General features: G+C 45.8%; 1 protein-coding gene across 6 annotated transcripts in view; it reads left to right on the top strand.

Moving 5' to 3' along the window:
• The window catches only part of LOC106573947 (trafficking kinesin-binding protein 1), an 89,910-nt gene that overhangs the window by 33,906 nt on the left and 34,903 nt on the right, over window positions 1-21,101 (top strand). For 2 of the 6 annotated variants that reach the window (XM_045719097.1, XM_045719098.1), the window contains exons 1-2: window positions 5,202-6,523; window positions 7,556-7,750. In XM_045719097.1, the coding sequence (XP_045575053.1) occupies window positions 6,508-6,523; window positions 7,556-7,750 (211 nt within the window). In that variant the 5' untranslated portion in view covers window positions 5,202-6,507. Of the gene's footprint in view, window positions 1-5,021; window positions 5,161-5,197; window positions 6,524-7,555; window positions 7,751-9,898; window positions 10,231-21,101 lie in introns of those variants that run through there. The other 4 variants (XM_045719092.1, XM_045719091.1, XM_045719096.1 and 1 more) reach the window with 4 other exon arrangements.

The following is a 21,101-nucleotide window of genomic DNA, read 5'->3' as shown; positions in this document are numbered from 1 at the left end:
TGATACAGATATGGCTTATTGAGGTACACGCTGAGGTAAAAATATCATGCAAATACTGCTACTATATTACTGCCCACAAGATATAGATAGGAAGTTGAAGTCATTAACACATGTATGCAGTACTGTTAGCAGTTAACGGATAACGAGTGCTATATCGCAGTGTTGTCAGTTTTGGACTTAAGATACTTTAAATATTAAACTTTGCCATGTGAACTGAACCCAAAGTTCCTGTCAGGGGGCTGTGTGAGTGTTGATTTCTGGCTTGGTGGACTTTGTTTGTTTGTCAGTACGTATGCCAGTGTCAGTGTGTCCACATGCCATTGTTGCTATAATCTCTCGTGGGCAGACTACGTTAACAGAGCAGCTGACCAGTTACACAAGACTTTAGTTCCGGGTTAACTGAGATTGTTCTCTTTCGGCTTCTCTTTCTGTCGGATATGCAGTTGTAGCCACACACCACAGATATTCCCACAGCCTGATGTATCCATGGGAACAGTTTGTGTGTAGACAAAACAGTTGGAATCAGCCAGAGCTTTTCCATTAGTCCAGTGAGCAGTGGTCAGGCCAGCTGAATGGAACGGAGTGAGACTGACTCATAGCCCGGCCCTGCACTGTTCACCAAGTTCTGCTTTTCCTCTGGGACAGACCAAGACACACAACAGCACAGTTGCCATGACGTCAGGAGCCGTTAAGCAGTGTCATCTGTCTGGTGGATCTGTGCCAGACCCAGCCTCTTGGCAAGACCACATGAATTCCAACCATAGCCAGTGTAATGTAGGGGGCTTATTACAACCATAGCCAGGGTAATGTAGGGGGCTTATTATAACCATAGCCAGGGTAATGGAGGGGGCTTATTACAACCATAGCCAGGGTAATGTAGGGGGCTTATTATAACCATAGCCAGGGTAATGGAGGGGGCTTATTACAATCATAGCCAGTGTAATGTAGGGGGCTTATTACAACCATAGCCAGGGTAATGTAGGGGGCTTATTACAACCATAACCAGTGTAATGTAGGGGGCTTATTACAACCATAGCCAGGGTAATGTAGGGGGCTTATTACAACCATAGCCAGGGTAATGTAGGGGGCTTATTACAACCATAGCCAGGGTAATGTAGGGGGCTTATTATAACCATAGCCAGGGTAATGTAGGGGGCTTATTACAACCATACCCAGGGTAATGACGGGGGCTTATTACAACCATAGCCAGGGTAATGACGGGGGCTTATTACAACCATAGCCAGGGTAATGGAGGGGGCTTATTACAACCATAGCCAGGGTAATGGAGGGGGCTTATTACAACCATAGCCAGGGTAATGGAGGGGGCTTATTACAACCATAGCCAGGGAAATGGAGGGGGCTTATTACAACCATTGCCAGGGAAATGGAGGGGGCTTATTACAACCATAGCCAGGGTAATGTAGGGGGCTTATTACAACCATAGCCAGGGTAAGGGAGGGGGCTTATTAAACAGGCAGCGGGCAGACCTAAGGCTGAAGAATCAAGCCTCCTGGTGTTGTCAGTACTGAGTGTCATTTCTTATCAGACATGTATTTGTAGACATGTTGGTGCTCTACCACAGCAGTGGCTGGATAGGTGGAGAACAGTGGTTATCCTGAAGTAGGGGAAAGGAACAATCAGCAGCTGTTCTGCTCTGTTGTGTCTACAGTCTTCTGATTCCCTCCCTGTCGTCCTGGAGCACACTGAATCAGATGCTGCTCTCTGTCTCTCCCCCAGCACTGTTAACGTGTGGAATAGCATGTTTACATCTGTATCTTAGGTGACCCACGTCCTACAGAAGAGTTTTACACTTTAATATGCTTGATTCGTTCGGGTTTTATTCAGGTTTCTAGGATTCTCACAAATGTTTATTGGCTTTAGTCCGTGTGTGTGTGTGTCAAATCGACCCTGTGTGGGCGCAAGTGTTGGCTGGATCCCTCTGGAGACGTGTTGAGGTAACACACCGTACGGTAGTGTTCCCCTAATGGAGACGTGTTGAGGTAACACACCGTACGTTAGTGTTCCCCTAATGGAGACGTGTTGAGGTAACACACCGTACGTTAGTGTTCCCCTAATGGAGACGTGTTGAGGTAACACACCGTACGGTAGTGTTCCCCTAATGGAGACGTGTTGAGGTAACGCACCGTACGGTAGTGTTCCCCTAATGGAGACGTGTTGAGGTAACGCACCGTACGTTAGTGTTCCCCTAATGGAGACGTGTTGAGGTAACACACCGTACGGTAGTGTTCCCCTAATGGAGACTTGTTGAGGTAACACACCGTACGGTAGTGTTCCCAAATGGAGACATGTTGAGGTAACACACCGTACGGTAGTGTTCCCTAATGGAGACATGTTGAGGTAACACACCGTACGGTAGTGTTCCCCTAATGGAGACTTGTTGAGGTAACACACCGTACGGTAGTGTTCCCCTAATGGAGACGTGTTAACACACCGTACGGTAGTGTTCCCCTAATGGAGACGTGTTGAGGTAACGCACCGTACGGTAGTGTTCCCCTAATGAAGACGTGTTGAGGTAACGCACTGTACGTTAGTGTTCCCCTAATGGAGACGTGTTGAGGTAACACACCGTACGGTAGTGTTCCCCTAATGGAGACGTGTTGAGGTAACACACCGTACGGTAGTGTTCCCCTAATGGAGACGTGTTGAGGTAACACACCGTACGGTAGTGTTCCCCTAATGGAGACGTGTTGAGGTAACACACCGTACGGTAGTGTTCCCCTAATGGAGACTTGTTGAGGTAACGCACCGTACGGTAGTGTTCCCCTAATGGAGACGTGTTGAGGTAACGCACCGTACGGTAGTGTTCCCCTAATGGAGACGTGTTGAGGTAACGCACCGTACGGTAGGGTTCCCCTAATGGAGACGTGTTGAGGTAACGCACCGTACGGTAGTGTTCCCCTAATGGAGACGTGTTGAGGTAACACACCGTACGGTAGTGTTCCCCTAATGGAGACGTGTTGAGGTAACACACCGTACGGTAGTGTTCCCCTAATGGAGACGTGTTGAGGTAACACACCGTACGGTAGTGTTCCCCTAATGGAGACGTGTTGAGGTAACACACCGTACGGTAGTGTTCCCCTAATGGAGACGTGTTAACACACCGTACGGTAGTGTTCCCCTAATGGAGACGTGTTGAGGTAACACAGCGTACGGTAGTGTTCCCCTAATGGAGACATGTTGAGGTAACACACCGTACGGTAGTGTTCCCCTAATGGAGACGTGTTGAGGTAACACACCGTACGGTAGTGTTCCCCTAATGGAGACGTGTTGAGGTAACACACCGTACGGTAGTGTTCCCCTAATGGAGACGTGTTGAGGTAACACACCGCACGGTAGTGTTCCCCTAATGGAGACGTGTGGTAACACACCGTACGCTAGTGTTCCCCTAATGGAGACGTGTTGAGTAACACACCGTACGGTAGTGTTCCCCTAATGGAGACGTGTTGAGGTAACACACCGTACGGTAGTGTTCCCCTAATGGAGACGTGTTAACACACCGTACGGTAGTGTTCCCCTAATGGAGACGTGTTGAGGTAACACACCGTACGGTAGTGTTCCCCTAATGGAGACGTGTTGAGGTAACACACCGTACGGTAGTGTTCCCCTAATGGAGACGTGTTGAGGTAACACACCGTACGGTAGTGTTCCCCTAATGGACATGGAGAAAGTACTGTATGTGTGACTCTCTAGCTAGCATAGCTCAGATGTTGTCACTGCAGTGGGGCCAGAGCCAGACAGTCCCATTCCTCCACTGAACTCTTATTTCTTGTCAGCCTGCTGGAGGATGGGACATTTGTCCACCTTGACATTGACTACAGTAGTCCAGCGGCTGCTTTAAACACTGGCTCCCAGTTCAGCAGCCTGGAGAAACGTAGTCAGCTAGTGGTGGCTTGGCTCAAGATGATTTGAACGTTTTTGATATACTGTACAGGCAGGGCTCTGTGTATATAGGGCTCTGTGTATATAGGGCTCTGTGTATATAGGGCTCTGTGTATGTAGGGCTCTGTGTATGTAGGGCTCTGTGTATGTAGGGCTCTGTGTATGTAGGGCTCTGTGTATGTAGGGCTCTGTGTATATAGGGCTCTGTGTATGTAGGGCTCTGTGTATGTAGGGCTCTGTGTATGTAGGGCTCTGTGTATGTAGGGCTCTGTGTATGTAGGGCTCTGTGTATGTAGGGCTCTGTGTATGTAGGGCTCTGTGTATATAGGGCTCTGTGTATAGGCTCTGTATGTAGGGCTCTGTGTATGTAGGGCTCTGTGTATGTAGGGCTCTGTGTATGTAGGGCTCTGTGTATGTAGGGCTCTGTGTATGTAGGGCTCTGTGTATGTAGGGCTCTGTGTATATAGGGCTCTGTGTATGTAGGGCTCTGTGTATGTAGGGCTCTGTGTATGTAGGGCTCTGTGTATATAGGGCTCTGTGTATATAGGGCTCTGACTAACAATCAGAATTTGTAGTTTAGATTTTTTTATCATTAGTTTCATTCCTTATTGTAGAGGGAAAAGTTCCCAGAGGGCCTACAGTTGATCTTTGCTGTTATGATCTGTGGTGGATATTATCCTGTCTGAGGAGGCCATCTTCTCCCCTGCTTGCTTCCAGCTGCAGTACAGTATATCCTGCCTGTAGTTAGTCTCACTTGTCAGACTCATGAAGATCCTGCAGCTGTGGGAAGAGACCAGCCTACAGTATGGAGGACAATGAGTTTTCCAGTCCACTGCACTCTCCGGGCCAACAGTAATCCAGTTGACAGTCTGTTTAGGCAGCTGGGGGGGGCTGCGTGGCTGCGCTGCCATGCTGGCTACAGTATGGGGGGGTTGGGGGCCCCATGTGACCACCGTCAGTGGCATGCCAGGCATGGTAAAGCAGAGTAGCTGGGGTCGCTTTCCTACGACTGTCTCTCTTCTTCCCTCTCACTCTTAATTATTTCCCTCCCACTCTCTCTCCCTCCCTCCCTTCTCTCGCTCCCTCCCTTCTCTCTTCCTCCCTCCCTTCTCTCTCTTCCTTCCTCTCTTCTCCATCTCCCTCCCTCCCCTCTTTTTTTCTCTCTCACTCCCACTCCTCTTCGCCCTGCCCTTTCCTGGTAGAAGCGGAAAATGTAAGTCGGGGTGAGAGGACACGGAGCAAGGGGCAGAGGCGCCATGAGTGAGTACTGGACACCGTGACTTTGGGTTGGATCTATGGGGAGGTTTGGGCTTGTTTGGTGTTTAAAACTACTGGGATTCCTCACTTTATTTGGACTTCAATTGTTGTTTGTTCAATGATTTTAGTTTTGTACTTAATGTCTGATTTCTTGACATTTCTATGGAATAGTAAGGATAATGTTTCCTATGGAAATGATTGATGGTTGTTAAGCATGTTTTTATGAAGGGGATGGTTACAGTATATAGCCTGGTTTTGAATGAGGAGTACTAGGACAATAGGTTACCAACTCATATACATCATCTTACTGGTATAGATTATGCAAATACATTCTATTCAAATACACACATCATTGTTCAGTCATTTGTTTTAGTCATCTCTTAGTAAACATGATGGGGTTGGATATGAAGACTAGAACGTGAACTAGACTAGAGGTAGACACAGTTTGTAGTTGTACTGCCCACATGTCTGTCTCTATTGTGCTCTCTGTCTGCCTAATGTTTGTCACCATGGGGTCTAGTTTTCTGTGTAGTTGGATGTAGGTTCTGCCTGTATTGGCCCTGCGCTACAGTAGTGTACTGTAGCCTGGGGATTTGAAGTGAATGCCAGAGAGGTAGAGGGGACAGAAGGACAGTGGGGCAGCGGGTGCAGAGCAGAGTGCCAGGGCCTTACAGATCTGACTATAAATACACACGTCATGTGACACTTCCAGCCATTGTTGTTATTCTGGTTTGCATGGCCTGGCTGTTGTGTTGTTCAGAAGCTTTTTATAGAGCTTTTTATCGTCCCAGTTACACTTCTGAGATCTGAGCTGAATATGAAGAATAGGCCTATAATCGGCTCTATTTAACAGAAATATGAGATTTGTATGTTTTCACTACTTTTAATTGATGGCAATGGACCATAACAGTAGTGTGTCCCCCACGTGTTGTAGTCTGTGTGTGACTGTCTGTGTGACTGACTGTCTGACTCCCCTGCTGTAGTCTGCTAATGCTGCTAGGTTTTGCTGGTGACAGTCAGTACCATGGTGTCAGTCAGTTTAGCCTGTCTCAGCAGCCTGCCAGCCCATTCTGTCTGGATTAAGGCCTGGCTATCTGGGACACCATTGTCTGCTGGAGCGTCATCGCCACCTCAGATATGCAGGCCTTATGTATGCAGCTGTTGAACAAATGGATTGGAAACACGCCTGCTCACATAAACTGAGACGTTCAATTCCGTATTCACAACTCGGTCACTTCTTAGTGTGTGTGATTCTGGTGAAGTTATCTAGGAGTTTTACAGTGAGCTGTAACAGTGTTTGGATGGGAGTCTGATGGACATCTGGATCTGCTGAGGGAAGGAGTAAATCCCATGGCAGGAAGTGCTGGTAAGATGACTTCACTATGTTCCAGTGAAGCACAGAGTTTACTGTCGCAAACTAGTATCTGGAAGGAGAACTTCTTCCTAGTTCCCATGCCAATATGTTCTGCAGTCTGTGGGTTTATGCAGATTCTCCTTGTTTATATAGTATACTGTATGCACTCTCTTCATTTTCATAAAGCAGCTCCAGGATCAGTTATTCTGTAAATCACTGTCATATCTTGTTGTTTTGTAGCACTGTTGTGATACATAGACATCAGCAGGATTGTAGTTCCTCAATGTGCCACCAGAGGTCCTCCTACACTGCTTTCAGTAGCTCTTTCTGCACTCCCTTTATGTAAACAGACTGCTACCAAGATTCTGATATGTAAACAAGATACAATGACACCATCACGTATGACCATAGTTCAGAGGTCGTTGTGTTTGATTATGGTTTAGAAAAGCAGATTGTTCAGAGGGATAGCCTACTGAGGAGCCAGAAATAGTTTGTTGAAAGGTATGTGTATGTCTTGAGCAAGACTGTCATCGTTCTCACTAGATCAGAGATCATTAACTAGATTGACGCAGGACAATTTTTTGGGGTCAGAACCTAATTACAAATCATTTGTAGACTACAAATTGACCACAAGAAGCCCAAACAGATATAACATTTCACTAAAACCATAATCATTTCAAACCTTGCTTACATTTGTATACGATCACATACACCGAGTGTACAAAACATTAAGAACACCATCCCAATATTGAGTTGGTCGCGGGCTGCCAGTTGGGAAACCCTGCTCTAGATGAGGAAGTTTAAACATAAACAGCCATTGTTCTGGTGTTTTTCAACCAGGCACCTGTTACAAAACCTCTTGCTGCTGTAGGGGGCTAAAACTAACCTCTAGTCTCTCCCTCTCCTCTTGTCCTCTCCCTCTCCTCCCCTCATACCTTCTCCTATCTCCTCTCCCTCTCCACCCCTTCCCTCTCTTCTCCCTCCCCACCCCTCTCCTCCTCCCCTGTCCTCCTCCTTTCCCCTCTCCTCCTCCTCCTCCTACAGATGTGTGTAACAGTACTGATCTTCCAGAGGTGGAGATCATCAGTCTGCTGGAGGAGCAGCTGCCCCACTACAAGCTGAGAGCAGACACCATCTACGGGTATGACCACGACGACTGGCTCCACACCCCTCTCCTCTCCCCCGATACCAACCTGGACCTCACCGTCGAGCAGATTGAGGAGACTCTGAAGTATTTCCGTAAGCGCAGCGTTTGTATTTCGTAGTTTTTTAAAGATGATGCAGGCAAGGGGGCGAGGGCTTCCACACTCCCTCTGCTGGTCACTTCTCTGCTTTCTATTCTTCCTTTTATGTGGTCTGTTGCACGCTGGTACACATTTGATATTCAACTGGTTCATCGCTTTAACCTTCATATTAGTAATTGTATTGAGCTCATATTGCAGTGTATTTTTGGAAATGGTGCAGGTTAGAGCCGAGATCAAGAATAAAAAAAATGGGGGTGGAAGACTAACTAACAGCTGAGATTCTGGTGCCGTAGTGAGACTGAGGAAGTTTGTCTGAGATATATACAGGCAGACAGACAGAGCGATACAAACACAGAGAGACAGACAGAGATTGAGACAAAGGGAATGAAAGTTAGAGAGAGACAGAGTCATTGTAATATGGCCCTGAGCCCATATGGGTCAGCGACAGACAGCTGGGCCTGGTTGACACAGCAAACATACCCGCTGGGCCGTGGGTGCCAGGCAGGCTGAAGCGCCACGCTCTGCCAGTCTGCTCTGCTGCTGGTCCTATCAGCTCAGTGGGAGACGTCTGTCTGTGTCTCAACCAGACATGAGGCTGGACAGACACAAGGCTGTGTGTGATGACTCTGGATTTTTCTTATTTTTTCTTATTTTTTCTATCTTTATTTAACCTTTAACTAGGCAAGTCAGTTAAGAACAAATTCTTATTTACAATGACGGCCTACCCCGGCCAAACCCTCCCCTAACCTGGACGACGCTGGGCCAATTGTGCGGTGGTTGTGATACAGCCCAGGGTCTGTAGTGACGCCTCTAGCACTGCGATGCAGTGCCATAGACCGCTCCGCCACTCAGGATCTGATCTGATCACATACTGATCTGTCCTTGTGTATGACCTTTATGTCAACTGGTTGTCAGCGGCCTTCTATTGTGAATGTAGGTCATACTGTAGAGCTCAGGAAGTTTAACATCAATCAGCAGATATGTGTTTTGTGTTGATACAGTACCTGTACTGTTGTCTGAAAGACGGCACTGTAGGATGCTGTAATAACAGATGCTTTAATACTCTGATTACGTTGTCGCAGATGTAGACTACAATGACAGTCCTGCAGCATTGGTTAAAAATAGTTACTGATACTGACTTAGAGGATAGACTCCAGTGTTCTCACAAGACAAGACCACTTTGTCACATTTGTGCAGCGTAATACAAACCTGTTTCCAAACTGATATTCTTTGATAGATGGTTTTAGATATTGTACTCTACTCCTTGATTAAATTCAGAACTAGGCTATAGAGATTTATGTCACCAATCTGGTTTTGTCAATTCTGTTTTTGTCACTGTCTTGTCATTTCTGGTCTTGTCACCTGTGATTGTGATGTCACAAGGAGGATAGGCAGCAGGGTGGTTCATTGGTCATCTGGCTAGTCAGCTGATCCCTGATAGGCCACTCCTACTCTGATGATGCATCTTCTACCACAGACACATTACACTCCATATGATGCAATACTGATGGCATTATACAGCCTTGAATCAGTCAGCAGGCAGGTTGAGGAAGTGTTTCTATAATCGCTGAAATAATAATCCTCATTGTTTGATTAATGGCTGTCTCTAAAATGATATCTGACCTTTTTATTGTCTGACTGTCAAGTGGTGTTAAAATTAGTCAGTGTACTCTTTATCAAAGGGACATGCTATTTAAGAAGTAGAAGCATCTCAGATTTTATCCTGCTGTAAATCAGTGTGGGGGAGAGAACTATATTCCCCACTATAAACCTATTGAATGATTTGTTAATATCATTCAGCAAGGTGAACTCCCTGCCCTGTAGTAGAGGTGTTGTACCAGACCAGGCAGATATGAACAGAGAGCTGGTCGCATACAGAGGCAGCAGCAGTAGCAACACTCGCCTGCATTCAGATGCTACTCAGTGCTGGAGTAGGGAGCCAGTCTCCATGGCAACCTCACAGAAGGATGTACTGTTGGGAGAAGGGGAGGGTGAGCCAAGGAGAGAGAGGAGGGGCGAAAGCAGGTTGCTATTGACGAAACAGTTCAGAGGGAGGAGCATGCCTCTGACATTTCCCTTCCTCATTGGCTCGTGGCCCTCCCCAGGCCCCTCCCTCATTTGTGATACAACCTTGACTCACCACCAGGCAGCAACACATCCCTGCTGCATTACTGTGTTTTGGGCTGCGTTGCTTTTTGGGAAATATCTCTTTCTCTCTTTCCTCTCCTCTCCCTCCCATCCTTCCGCTCTGGTACCAGTGATAAAATGTGCTGTTCCACGTGGTCTCCTCATCATGGTAAACTCCTAGAGAACTCAGAGTATGTAATGAAAGGATGGGCAGGTGTTCTCGTGACCTCCGCAGCAGGACAGGAGAAGATGGTGACGCTCCTCTCAGCTGAAGGGGACTGAGTATGCAGAAATTTGTGGAGGCGGATTACTATGAGCTAGACTGGTACTATGAGGAATGCACAGATGGTAAGCCTGATCGGGACAGTTATCCAGCTACTTGTTATCTAACTGTGCTGTTAATGGGGCTATATGTGGGGAAGGGGAGGGAGGGAGGGAGGGAGGGAGGGGGGCTAGAGGGGATGATTTTGCTGGTAGGGTGGTTATAGACCATTGACTGTATAATGGTCTCTCTCTTCGCTCCAGTATGTATTGCGTCAGTCACATGAGGCTGGAACCACTGAGCCAGGGGCTGCTGTGTTGCTTCACTCTGCTCTGGTCTGTCTGATAACAGGTGCATTTAACTAAGTTTACCTCAGCCAAGGAGGTCATGGCTGTAGGACGAGGCTGTAGCTAATTCTCTTACTATCATTTGGTTGTGTTGGATGTGATATCAGCTTCTGTTGGTTGTAACCAGGGTGAATTAGGAGCAACAGAAACCGTGGCACCACAAAACAAGGCTGCTATGTAAATGTAGCAACGAAGGGGAATGACAAGGTGGTTTTGCAAAGAGTGGACTGACTACCCATGGAGCTTTAGTATTGCCCTGCCATTGTGTGTGTATGTGACAGAGAGAATGGGAGTAGAGGGATGTATAGCAGTCCTATAGATCTGTACAGTCAGAATAACAGTCCTATAGATCTGTACAGTCAGAATAACAGTCCTATAGATCTGTACAGTCAGAATAACAGTCCTATAGATCTGTACAGTCAGAATAACAGTCCTATAGATCTGTACAGTCAGAATAACAGTCCTATAGATCTGTACAGTCAGAATAACAGTCCTATAGATCTGTACAGTCAGAATAACAGTCCTATAGATCTGTACAGTCAGAATAACAGTCCTATAGATATGTACAGTCAGAATAACAGTCCTATAGATCTGTACAGTCAGAATAACAGTCCTATAGATCTGAGTCCTGGAAAGTAGCATCACACAGCAATATAATATGGAAATGTTTTACAGCAGCTTCATCTAGCAGACTATAGCTATCCCTGTATCCCCTGATGCTTTCATTGAGCCATCCAACATGATCAGTGGCTCTATATATAGAACAACTGACTAGGCCTATACCCTTGGCTGAAGACGTTTCCATTGATGATGGTCATATATTATGAGACGAAGCCTGTTCTGTTGGATAAGATCTCTTTGGTAATGCTGTTATATATGATGTTATATATGATGTTCGAGGACTCATTTACTACAGTAGATTGTATTGTGAGGGCCTCATGACATTTTAATGTACACCTCCCCTACTACCGGTCTGCTCCAACAGTTATGACAAGTCTAAATGACATGGTTTTATATTCACATGGTTGATAAACACGCTGCAGTGCTGTACTGTGGATATCTCTTTCCAACTATCCACAGGTCTCTAGAGATCTCGTCCAACACCAGTAATGGCCTAGCCACTAGCCTGGTCCCATACACATTGTGTAGCCAACCTTCCTGTCGTTCATTATCACGCCAAACCACCGCTAGCAGAGCTGACAGAGACGGGGGCTCATAATGAAGCAGACAGTACATGGAAGGTTTGGAGGGGAGGTTGTGCTGTGAAGACTGGGACTCATAATGAAGCAGACAGTACATGGAAGGTTTGGAGGTGAGGTTGTGCTGTGAAGACTGGGACTCATAATGAAGCAGACAGTACATGGAAGGTTTGGAGGGGAGGTTGTGCTGTGGAGACGGGGGCTCATAATGAAGCAGACAGTACATGGAAGGTTTGGAGGGGAGGTTGTGCTGTGGAGACTGGGGCTCATAATGAAGCAGACAGTACATGGAAGGTTTGGAGGGGAGGTTGTGCTGTGGAGACTGGGGCTCATAATGAAGCAGACAGTACATGGAAGCAGGGGAAGGTTTGGAGGGGAGGTTGTGCTGTGGAGACTGGGGCTCATAATCAAATCAAATCAAATGTATTTATATAGCCCTTCTTACATCAGCTGATATCTCAAAGTGCTGTACAGAAACCCAGCCTAAAACCCCAAACAGCAAGCAATGCAGGTGTAGAAGCACGGTGGCTAGGAAAAACTCCCTAGAAAGGCCAGAACCTAGGAAGAAACCTAGAGCGGAACCAGGCTATGAGGGGTGGCCAGTCCTCTTCTGGCTGTGCCGGGTGGAGATTATAACAGAACATGGCCAAGATGTTCAAATGTTCATAAATGACTAGCATGCTCAAATAATAATAATCACAGTTGTCGAGGGTGCAACAAGTCAGCACCTCAAGAGTAAATGTCAGTTAGCTTTTCATAGCCGATCATTGAGAGTATCTCTACCGCTCCTGCTGTCTCTAGAGAGTTGAAAACAGCAGGTCTGGGACAGGTAGCACGTCCGGTGAACAGGTCAGGGTTCCATAGCCGCAGGCAGAACAGTTGAAACTGGAGCAGCAGCACGGCCAGGTGGACTGGGGACAGCAAGTAGTCATCATGTCAGGTAGTCCTGAGGCATGGTCCTAGGGCTCAGGTCCTCCGAGAGAGAGAAAGAAAGAGAGAATTAGAGAGAGCATACTTAAATTCACACAGGACACCGGATAAGACAGGAGAAATACTCCCGATATAACAGACTGACCCTAGCCCCCCGACACATAAACTACTGCAGCATAAATACTGGAGGCTGAGACAGGAGGGGTCAGGAGACACTGTGGCCCCATCCGACAATACCCCCGGACAGGGCCAAACAGGAAGGATATAACTTTGCCCACTTTGCCAAAGCACAGCCCCCACACCACTAGAGGGATATCTTCAACCACCAACTTACCATCCTGAGACAAGGCTGAGTATAGCCCACAAAGATCTCCACCATGGCACAACCCAAGGGGGGGCGCCAACCCAGACAGGAAGACCACGTCAGTGACTCAACCCACTGAAGTGACGCACCCCTCCTAGGGACGGCATGGAAGAACACCAATAAGCCAGTGACTCAGCCCCTGTAATAGGGTTAGAGGCAGAGAATCCCAGTGGAGAGAGGGGAACCGGACAGGCAGAGACAGCAAGGGCGGTTCGTTGCTCCAGAGCCTTTCCGTTCACCTTCACACTCCTGGGCCAGACTACACTCAATCGTAGGACCCACTGAAGAGATGAGTCTTCAGTAAAGACTTAACCTCTTGGGGCTAGGTGGGACGCTAGCGTGCCACCCGTGGTGCACTCCATCAACAGCAGGTGCATTTCAAGAGCGGCAAATTTGAATCCAAATAAATGTCAAAATTCACATTTTTCAAAAATACAACTATTTTACACCATTTGAAAGATAAACATCTCCTTAATCTAACCACGTTTTACGATTTCAAAAAGGTTTTACGGCGAAAGCATAAATTTAGAGTATGTTAGGACAGTACATTTACAAGAGTTGTGTGTAATGTTTTGTCAAGTCAAAGACAGGGTCACCAAAACCATAAAACCAGCTAAAATGATGCACTAACCTTTTACAATCTCCATCAGATGACACTCCTAGGACATTATGTTAGACAATGCATGCATTTTTAGTTCTATCAAGTTCATATTTATATCCAAAAACAGCGTTTTACTATGGCATTGATGTTGAGGAAATCGTTTCCCTCCAATAACCGGCAGTCAAGTCAGCGTCACAAATTAAATAATTAAAATTAGAAAACATTGGTAAAATATTATATTGTCATTTAAAGAATTATAGATTTACATCTCTTGAACGCAATCAACTTGCCAGATTTAAAAATAACCTTACTGGGAAATCACACTTTGCAATAATCTGAGCACTGCGCCCAGAAAAATACGCGTTGCGATACAGACTAGACGTCATGTTGGGGAGATCTAAAATCGAAAATACTATGTAAATAATCCATTACCTTTGATTCTCTTCATCAGATGTCACTTCCAGGTATCACAGGTCCATAACGAATGTAGTTTTGTTCAAAAAAGCTCATCATTTATGTCCAAAAATCTCCGTCTCGTTAGCATATGATGTAAGCCAGCCGGACTTCTCGTCATGAACGAGGGGAAAAATATATTTCCGTTCGTTCAAACATGTCAAACGTTGTATAGCATAAATCATTAGGGCCTTTTTTAACCAGAACATGAATAATATTCAAGGTGGACGAATGCATACTCTTTTATAACGTATTGGAACGAGGGTACCCAACATGAACTCGCGCGCCAGGTGTCTAATGGGACATCATCGTTCCATGGCTCTTGTTCGGTCAGATCTCCCTCCAGAAGACTCAAAACACTTTGTAAAGGCTGGTGACATCTAGTGGAAGCAATAGGAAGTGCCAAAATATTCCTAAGCCCCTGTGTTTTTCAATGGGATAGGTTTAAAGTCAATACAACACATCAGGTATCCACTTCCTGTCAGAAAATGTCTCAGGGTTTTGCCTGCCAAATGAGTTCTGTTATACTCACAGACACCATTCAAACAGTTTTAGAAACTTTAGAGTGTTTTCTATCCATATATAATAAGTATATGCATATTCTAGTTACTGGGTAGGATTAGTAACCAGATTAAATCGGGTACATTTTTTTTATCCAGACGAGCAAATGCTGCCCCCTAGCCCCAACAGGTTAAAGGTTGAGACAGAGTCTGCATCTCTCACATGGGTAGGCAGACTATTCCATAAAAATGGAGCTCTATAGGAGAAAGCCCTGCCTCCAGCTGATTGCTTAGAAATTCTAGGGACAATTAGGAGGCCTGCGTCTTGTGACCGTAGCGTACGTGTAGGTATGTACGGCAGGACCAAATCGGAAAGATAGGTAGGAGCAAGCCCATGTAATGCTTTGTAGGTTAGCAGTAAAACCTTGAAATCAGCCCTTGCCTTAACAGGAAGCCAGTGTAGGGAGGCTAACACTGGAGTAATATGATCACATTTTTGGGTTCTAGTCAGGATTCTAGCAGCCATATTTAGCACTAACTGAAGTTTATTTAGTGCTTTATCCGGGTAGCCGGAAAGTAGAGCATTGCAGTAGGCCAACCTAGAAGTAACAAAAGCATGGATTGATTTTTCTGCATCATTTGTGGACAGAAAGTCTCTGATTTTTGCAATGTTACGTAGATGGAAAAAAGCTGCTCTTGAAACAGTCTTGATATGTTCTTCAAAAGAGAGATCATATTCCAGAGTAACGCCGAGGTCCTTCAGTTTTATTTGAGACGACTGTACAACCATCAAGATTAATTGTCAGATTTAACAGAAGATCTCTGTTTCTTGGGACCTAGAACAAGCATCTCTGTTTTGTCCGAGTTTAAAAGTAGAAAGTTTGCAGCCATCCACTTCCTTATGTCTGAAACACAGGCTTCTAGCGAGGGCAGTTTTGGGGCTTCACCATGTTTCATTGAAATGTACAGCTGTGTGTCATCCACATAGCAGTGAAATTTAACATTATGTTTTCGAATGACATCCCCAAGAGGTAAAATATATAGTGAAAACAATAGTGGTCATAAAACGGAACCTTGAGGAACACCGAAATTTACAGTTGATTTGTCAGAGGACAAACCATTCACAGAGACAAACTGATATCTTTCCGACAGATAAGATCTATACCAGGCCAGAACTTGTCCGTGTAGACCAATTTGGGTTTCCAATCTCTCCAAAAGAATGTGGTGATCGATGGTATCAAAAGCAGCACTAAGATCTAGGAGCACGAGGACAGATGCAGAGCCTCGGTCTGACATCATTAAAAGGTAATTTACCACCTTCACAAGTGCAGTCTCAGTGCTATGATGGGGTCTAAAACCAGACTGAAGCATTTCGTATACATTGTTTGTCTTCAGGAAGGCAGTGACTTGCTGCGCAACAGCTTTTTGTAAAATGTTTGAGAGGAATGGAAGATTCGATATAGGCCGATTTAGTTCAAAAAAAATTCTGGGTCAAGGTTTGGCTTTTTCAAGAGAGGCTTTATTACTGCCACTTTTAGTGAGTTTGGTACACATCCGGTGGATAGAGAACTGTTTATTATGTTCAATATAGGAGGGCCAAGCACAGGAAGCAGCTCTTTCAGTAGTTTAGTTGGAATAGGGTCCAGTATGCAGCTTGAAGGTTTAGAGGCCATAATTATTTTCATCATTGTGTCAAGAGATATAGTACTCAAACACTTTAGTGTCTCCCTTGATCCTAGGTCCTGGCAGAGTTGTGCAGACTCAGGACAATGGAGCTTTGGAGGAATACGCAGATTTAAAGAGAAGTCCGTAATTTGCTTTCGAATGATCATGATCTTTTCCTCAAAGAAGTTCATGAATGTATTAATGCTGAAGTGAAAGCCATCCTCTCTTGGGGAATGCTGCTTTTTAGTTAGCTTTGCGACAGTATCAAAAAGAAATGTAGGATTGTTCTTATTTTCCTCAATTAAGTTGGAAAAATAGGATGATCGAGCAGCAGTGAGGGCTTTTCGATACTGCACGGTTCTGTCTGTCCAAGCTAGTCGGAAGACTTCCAGTTTGGTGTGGCGCCATTTCCGTTCCAATTTTCTGGAAGCTTGCTTCAGAGCTCGTGTATTTTCTGTATACCAGGGAGCTAGTTTCTTATGACAAATGTTTTTAGTTTTTAGGGCTGCAACTACATCTAGGGTATTGCGCAAAGTTAAATTGAGTTCCTCAGTTAGGTGGTCAACTGATTTTTGTCCTCTGATGTCCTTGGGTAGGCATAGGGAGTCTGGAAGGGCATCAAGGAATCTTTGGGTTGTCTGAGAATTTATAGCACGACTTTTGATGCTCTTTGGTTGGGGTCTGAGCAGATTATTTGTTGCGATTGCAAACGTAATAAAATGGTGGTCTGATGGTCCAGGATTATGAGGAAAAACATTAAGATCCACAACATTTATTCCACGGGACAAAACTAGCTCCAGAGTATGACTGTGGCAGTGAGTAGGTCCAGAGACGTTGGACAAAACCCACTGAGTCGATGATGGCCCCGAAAGCCTTTTGGAGTGGGTCTGTGGACTTTTCCATGTGAATATTAAAGTCACCAAAAATTAGAATATTATCTGCTGTGACTACAATGTCCAATAGGAATTCAGGGAACTCAGTGAGGAACACTGTATATGGCCCAGGAGGCCTGTAAACAGTAGCTATAAAAAGTGATTGAGTAGGCTGCATAGATTTCATGACTAGAAGCTCAAAAGACGAAAACGTCGGGGTTTTTTTGTAAATTGAAATTTGCTATCGTAAATGTTAGCAACACCTCCGCCTTTGAGGGATGCACGGGGGATATGGTCACTAGTGTAACCAGGAGGTGAGGCCTCATTTAACCTCCCTGGGCAACGTGGGACGTTTGCGTCCCACCTAGTCAACATCCAGTGGAATCGCGTGGCGCGAAATACAAATACCTCAAAAATGCTATAACTTCAATTTCTCAAACATATGACTATTTTACACCATTTTAAAGACAAGACTCTCGTTAATCTAACCACATTGTCCGATTTCAAAAAGGCTTTACAGCGAAAGCAAAACATTTGATTATGTCAGGAGAGTACCCTGACAAAAATAATCACACAGCCATTTTCAAAGCAAGCATATATGTCACAAAAACCAAAACCACAGCTAAATGCAGCACTAACCTTTGATGATCTTCATCAGATGACACTCCTAGGACATTGTTATACAATACATGCATGTTTTGTTCAATCAAGTTCATATTTATATCAGAAAACAGCTTTTTACATTAGCATGTGATGTTCAGAACTAGCATACCCACCGCAAACTTCCGGTGAATTTACTAAATTACTCACGATTAACGTTCACAAAATACATAACAATTATTTTAAGAATTATAGATACAGAACTCCTTTATGCAATCGCGGTGTCAGATTTTAAAATAGCTTTTCGGCGAAAGCACATTTTGCAATATTCTGAGTACATAGCCCGGCTAACACGGCTAGCTAATTTGACACCCACCAAGTTTGGCCCTCACCAAACTCAGATTTACTATAAGAAAAATTGGATTACCTTTGCTGTTCTTCGTCAGAATGCACTCCCAGGACTTCTACTTCAACAACAAATGTTGTTTTGGTTCCAAATAATCCATAGTTATATTCAAATAGCTCCGTTTTGTTCGTGCGTTCAGGTCAGTAGTATCCGAAGGGTGACGCGTGAGCGCATTTCGTGACCAAAAAATTCAAAATATTCCATTCCCGTACTTCGAAGCATGTCAAACGCTGTTTAAAATCAATTTGTATGCTATTTTTCTCGTAAATTGCGATAATATTCCAACCGGGCGACGTTGTATTCATTCAAAGGCTGAAAGAAAAAAATGGAGAATTCACATGAACGCGCATCTCCAGTGTCACTGTTTTCAGCCTGACCACTCACAAAATCTCCTGCTGTTTTTCGTCCAGAGACAGGAGAGATGTCATTCCACTTTCTGGCGCCTTCTGAGAGCCAGTGGAAGCCTTAGAAAATGTCACGTTACAGCAGAGATGCTGTATTTTTGATAGAGATGCCACAGAAGGAGAAGAAATTGTCAGACAGGGCACTTCCTGTATGGAATCTTCTCAGGTTTTGGCCTGCCATATGAGTTCTGTTATACTCACAGACACCATTCAAACAGTTTTAGAAACTTTAGAGTGTTTCCTATCCAAATCTACTAATTATATGCATATTCTCGTTTCTGGGCAAGAGTAGTAACCAGTTTAAATTGGGTACGTTTTTTTATCCGTCCGTGCAAATACTGCCCCCTAGCCCCAACAGGTTAACACAGTAAATTCATCAGGCTTAAGCCATGTTTCAGTCAGGCCAATCACATTAAGATTATGATCAGTGATTAGTTCATTGACTATAACTGCGTTTGAAGTGAGGGATCTAACATTAAGTAGCCCTATTTTGAGATGTGAGGTATCACGATCTCTTTCAATAATGGCAGGAATGGAGGAGGTCTTTATTCTAGTGAGATTGCTAAGGCGAACACCGCCATGTTTAGTTTTGCCCAACCTAGGTCGAGGCACAGACACGGTCTCAATGGGGATAGCTGAGCTGACTACACTGACTGTGCTAGTGGCAGACTCCACTAAGCTGGCAGGCTGGCTAACAGCCTGCTGCCTGGCCTGCACCCTATTTCATTGTGGAGCTAGAGGAGTTAGAGCCCTGTCTATATTCGTAGATAAGATGAGAGCACCCCTCCAGCTAGGATGGAGTCCGTCACTCCTCAACAGGCCAGGCTTGGTCCTGTTTGTGGGTGAGTCCCAGAAAGAGGGCCAATTATCTACAAATTCTATCTTTTGGGAGGGGCAGAAAACAGTTTTCAACCAGCGATTGAGTTGTGAGACTCTGCTGTAGAACTCATCACTCCCCCTAACTGGGAGGGGGCCAGAGACAATTACTCGATGCCGACACATCTTTCTAGCTGATTTACACGCTGAAGCTATGTTGCGCTTGGTGACCTCTGACTGTTTCATCCTAACATCGTTGGTGCCGACGTGGATAACAATATCTCTATACTCTCTACACTCGCCAGTTTTAGCTTTAGCCAGCACCATCTTCAGATTAGCCTTAACGTCGGTAGCTCTGCCCCCTGGTAAACAGTGTATGATCACTGGATGATTCGTTTTAAGTCTAATACTGTGGGTAATGGAGTCGCCATAATGAAGCAGACAGTACATGGAAGGTTTGGAGGGGAGGTTGTGCTGTGGAGACTGGGGCTCATAATGAAGCAGACAGTACATGGAAGGTTTGGAGGGGAGGTTGTGCTGTGGAGACGGGCTCATAATGAAGCAGACAGTACATGGAAGGTTTGTAGGGGAGGTTGTGCTGTGGAGATGGGCTCATAATGAAGCAGACAGAACATGGAAGCAGGGGAAGGTTTGGAGGTGAGGTTGTGCTGTGGAGACTGGGGCTCATAATGAAGCAGACAGTACATGGAAGGTTTGGAGGGGAGGTTGTGCTGTGGAGACTGGGGCTCATAATGAAGCAGACAGTACATGGAAGCAGGGGAAGGTATGGAGGGGAGGTTGTGTTGTGGAGACTGGGGCTCATAATGAAGCCGACAGTACATGGAAGCAGGGGAAGGTTTGGAGGGGAGGTTGGGCTGGGAGACTGGGGCTCATAATGAAGCAGACAGTACATGGAAGGTTTGGAGGGGAGGTTGGGCTGTGGAGACTGGGGCTCATAATGAAGCAGACAGTACATGGAAGTTTGGAGGGGAGGTTGTGTTGTGGAGACTGAGACTCATAATGAAGCAGACAGTACATGGAAGGTTTGGAGGGGAGGTTGTGCTGTGGAGACTGGGGCTCATAATGAAGCAGACAGTACATGGAAGCAGGGGAAGGTTTGGAGGGGAGGTTGTGCTGTGGAGACTGGGGCTCATAATGAAGCAGACAGTACATGGAAGATTTGGAGGGGAGGTTGTGCTGTGGAGACTGGGGCTCATAATGAAGCAGACAGTACATGGAAGCAGGGGAAGGTTTGGAGGGGATGTTGGGCTGTGGAGACTGGCAGCTCAGTGGGCTACAGCCAGAAGTAGGCTCCAGAAGGCCAGGGGCAGCCAGAGACAGTCTGGCCAGGCTCAGAGCTGCCTGGATGGGCCTAGCTCCATGATCACATGGCTGGGAGTCTGGCAGGGACACAGCCCTGGGTGATGCTCAGAATATTGATCACTTAGGCAGTGGGGAGGGCATGCACCATCTACATCTCCCCACTGGAGCGGGGAGGGAAGGCTGCCAGCCAAACTCTGCCAGCCAACCCTCCCCTCTTCCTACTGTACCCCTCTCCTCCTCCCTCTCCGCTACTCTCCTCCATCTCCACCCTGCTCACAAAGCCCAGGGCTTACAGTTCTATTGGCCTGGGAGGGGGAGTTGGAGGGAGGTGAGAGGGGCTTGTCCTCCTCCAGTCTCTCCATGCTGGGAACTTTACCAGTGCACACAAAAAGGGCCTCTGAGGCAGACAGGGAGGCTGTGAGGTGGGGGTTGTTTTGGGGAGTTAGCCACAAGCTATTGTGGATGCTGTATTGTTTC

This window comes from Salmo salar, chromosome ssa05, assembly GCF_905237065.1.
Source record: "Salmo salar chromosome ssa05, Ssal_v3.1, whole genome shotgun sequence".
Classification (NCBI taxonomy): domain Eukaryota; kingdom Metazoa; phylum Chordata; class Actinopteri; order Salmoniformes; family Salmonidae; genus Salmo; species Salmo salar.
This window is presented reverse-complemented; position numbering and strand designations above follow the sequence as displayed.